Source organism: Lepeophtheirus salmonis, chromosome 10 (assembly GCF_016086655.4).
Source record: "Lepeophtheirus salmonis chromosome 10, UVic_Lsal_1.4, whole genome shotgun sequence".
NCBI classification, from domain to species: domain Eukaryota; kingdom Metazoa; phylum Arthropoda; class Copepoda; order Siphonostomatoida; family Caligidae; genus Lepeophtheirus; species Lepeophtheirus salmonis.
Genome location: NC_052140.2, coordinates 8157870 through 8162126, shown reverse-complemented (window position 1 = coordinate 8162126; position 4257 = coordinate 8157870). Strand labels below are relative to the sequence as shown.

Here is a 4257-nt window from a genome sequence, read left to right as displayed (position 1 = left end):
AATAATACAACTCTTCGGATGGTAATATTATTTAATAAAAAATATAGATGTATTTTACTCACATAGAGGTCACTCTGAAAATTGTGCCAAGCATGGTCCATTTTTTAATCAACAAACTACAGACTGTCACACCATCTTGCGAATAATATGTATACTTTTTCATTAGCTCATCCCCTATTAGTCATTGAAATAGTTGGTGTTCAGCGGCACATGAATGTATGAATTCTTTGGACGGGGATTTGCGGATGCTTTTTATTAATTAACTAATTTCTTTTGGACGGAAAAGTACCGGGCTTCACACATAGATGCCGCTATATTTTTAAAAATTTACCTCATTTTCAGTTAGTACCAAACTTCAAAAGACAGCTGCCAAAATTTCGTACATCTGTTCTTCAGTTTGTGATGAATTGTGTTAAGTGAGAACCTACTTTTGCTATTTTCAAAACAATGGATGTAAAAAAAAATTGTATTTTAATTTTTGCAGTGCTTCTTGATGCAAAAAATACAGTTCAGGCTAAGCAATGCCCCATACCTTAAGAAGTGTGATAGTGACTCGGCTCCATAAAGCAAAAAATAAAAAAGGCAATTTTGAAAGAGAAAAAAAAACGTGTTTTCTTTGTTAAGTCCGGAACTTTTCAGTCAAAATTGTTATTAGTTAAGAGTGAGTTATGTTAGTTGAATACGTTACAAAAAAACCATCTCCCTTCTTGCATGTCTCATTTTCATCTTTATGGGATATGTAAAACCCTTTTTTTCTATATAATTATAACCCAAAAGAATAATAGTCTATAGTATCAGAGCATTGAACTTTCCTTGTTGTTGCTATACAGATTGGAAATAGTTATATCCTTCATTTATTGTCAAGGCTTAGAGCTACATAATCATTAAGGAACAACATTGAATGCAATTAAAGTAGACACAAGTGAGACTACACAGAATTGTCTGCACTATTACAATACTTGTTGTTAGGATCAAATCGGCACATTTTTCAAAAATATTTAAATTGTCACTGAGGCCACATTTTTCTGCGGATTTACTAAACAATTTGTAACATATAAATATTGAAAAGAGCTCATTTAATGTATTCACTTCAAGTATCAATCATAGCCTGTATCAGGCCCGGAAGGAGGAGGGGTCGTTACCTTGGTAGTTCCTTGGCATGTTAGTTATTGTCGCTTTACTAGAGGTAATCAGAGGGTCAGAGATTTTCTATTGTTTTAGATTCAATGTAGGCCCAGGGGCCTGGGGGCTATATTTCCTTCCCAATGAAGTGATAGCCGTGCTCACTCAGCTACTTCAGTTACCTGTCTGAGAAATGACAATGTGCTGAGTTTTGTTGCCATACCCAAGGCTGATCTCCAGCGATTTTATGGATACAAGGCTGCACAATTTTCTCCATTGCTTTGAGTGGTCTGGTCGACTTTTTTTGCGGCTGATGACAGGTCTGGAATCATCAGTCCCCAGAAGAGCCTGAATAATATTTTCCAAGGTCCAAATTGGGACGCCAGTCACATTTAAGAGCTCCCAATTTGAAATTTCTATGTTGTTGTAGATAAAAATCATCGTAGGAGTGCAACACTGTTTCTCTTCTGTAAATTCAATATTCTTTACACCTGGAGAAGCTATCGCCGTGAAGTCCGAAAATTCACAAAAGTTTGTTGATACAACAACGTTTCTGCCGACAAGAAAGAGACGCCATCAGATAGATGCAAGTTGTTTGACCTTGAAATACTTTAAAATAATTGTGGAAAAGGAATTATTAATAAAATTATGAAAATATATCTTATTTGAGATTGAAATAAATGCACATTTGGAATGTTACATTATATTGTAATTATTCAATTGTAAATAATATTACGAATGTAGGAAATTCATATTTTGGAGGGATTGAATGTAATAACTTTCAGAAATCCCATCAAATACACTATGTCTTTGATTTCTGTTATCTATATATCATTAATTATCTATTATGATCTATTTATAAGTCGGGGATTTCTATATATATGTATGTATGATGTGACTGACCGTATAATAGTCATGTAGTGTTATTTCCAAAGCGTATTATATATACTTTTTTAAATAATAAGGATATACAACATACCTTGACTGTTGGGAGTATCAATCAAGCGTCATGACAATGGAAAACTATAAAAAAAACTTACCCCTCAGCGAAAATCGTTGCCTTTGAGTAGGTATAAAAACCCTTAAGATTTTCTGATCTATGTATCAGTTCTTTATTTGGTTTCTTATTGACCAGCAATAAAAAACAAGCATGGTATTCCTCAAGGTATTGTCATGAATACATTCTTACATATTTGTACTATTAGTAATAATTAATTAAATACATAATAACATTACTTAATCAACTTAGTCAATAAAATATCTTCACAATTCCTTACGTATTTCTTATAGATAGTTATATTCTCGCTTTCAATGGCTTTAGCAACTGCCGATAAACCATATTCTCCTCATAGACTTCATCAACATCAAAGATCAAATGGTTTAGTTCACTTTCCCGTGAGACAACTACATGGACTTCAGTCAAGGCCGGTGTCATACAGAACAACAGAGTCTGAATACAAAACTCCTGAAGTGAATAATTACGAAGCACCAGAGCCAAAATATACTTCTACTGTGAATGTCAACTCTTATAAATCTCCAGAATCAGAGTACAAATCTCCTGAAGTTAACAGTTACAAATCTCCAGGATCAGAATACAAAACTCCTGAAGTGAATAATTACGAAGCACCAGAGACAAAATATACTTCTACTGTGAATGCCAACTCTTATAAATCTCCAGAATCAGATTACAAATCTCCTGAAGTTAACAGTTACAAATCTCCAGAATCAGATTACAACTCTCCTGAAGTTAACAGTTACAAAGCACCAGGATCAGAATACAAAACTCCTGAAGTGAATAATTACGAAGCACCAGAGACAAAATATACTTCTACTGTGAATGCCAACTCTTATAAATCTCCAGAATCAGATTACAAATCTCCTGAAGTTAACAGTTACAAATCTCCAGAATCAGATTACAACTCTCCTGAAGTTAACAGTTACAAAGCACCAGGATCAGAATACAAAACTCCTGAAGTGAATAATTACGAAGCACCAGAGACAAAATATACTTCCAATGTTAATGTCAACTCTTACAACTCTCCTGAAGTTAACATTTACAAAGCAACAGAATCAGAATACAAAACTCCTGAAGTAAACAGTTATAAAGCACCAAAGCCATCATATAGTTCTCCTACTGTTGACAACTCTTACAAATCTCCAGAATCAGAGTATAAATCTCCTGAAGTAAATAATTACAAAGAACCAGAACCACAATACAAGTCTCCAGAACCTCAATATAAGTCTCCAGAACCTCAATACAAGTCTTCAGAACCACAATACAAGTCTCCAGAACCTCAATACAAGTCTCCAGAACCTCAATACAAAACACATGAAGTGAACAGTTACATATCTCCTGAACCACAGTATAATGTTCCTGAAGTGAATAATTACAAAGCCCCTGTCTTCAATTCTTATAAATCTCCAGAGTCAGGATACAAAACACCTGAAGTCAATGGTTACAAAGCACCCCTTATTAATTCTTATAAATCCTCTAAACCATCTCATGAAAGCACATATCATACATCTCAGCCATCTCCTTCTCACAAGGATTCAATTACATCCAAGGTAAAAACCACTAAACCAATTCTGTCTTCATACCATGGTTTAGGTAATTCCTACAATACTCCTAACCATCGTCATGGATATCTAGCTTCGAAATCAAATTATTCACCTCATTCTAAACCAGAGGCTCAATACCACGACGTATGAAATTTGATAAATCTATTTTATATTCAATAACTTACAATTAATGATTCATTTTCAGATCGTTCCAAAGTACCAATATCAGTATGGAGTAAGTGATGCAGATCATTATACAGATTTTGAAGTCCAAGAAGAACGGGATGGGGCTGCAACTACAGGCTCCTATAGAGTTAATCTTCCAGATGGACGCATACAAATTGTCAACTACAGAGCTGATGAGTATGGATACAAAGCAGATATTCAGTATGAAGGTACTCCTCATTATCCGGATCAAAAATCTGTGAATCTTAAAACGCAACATTGAGTGATCTAAATTTGATTCAAATCCATACTGTGATGGAAAGTAATTATTATATAATTAAATATCATATTAACTTTATAAAAGATTAATTTATCTTTATATTTATTCTCAATAAATTATGTCAATAACCA

General features: G+C 33.8%; 1 protein-coding gene across 1 annotated transcript; it reads left to right on the top strand.

Annotated features, from left to right (window-relative positions):
* Nucleotides 1-2089: 2089 nt before the first annotated feature.
* On the top strand, nt 2090-4257 carry LOC121125624 (uncharacterized). The gene is made up of 3 exons (XM_040720811.2): nt 2090-2287; nt 2413-3825; nt 3887-4257. Exons 1-3 carry the CDS (start codon nt 2273-2275, stop codon nt 4127-4129), a joined length of 1671 nt encoding a protein of 556 aa, XP_040576745.1. The 5' UTR covers nt 2090-2272; the 3' UTR covers nt 4130-4257.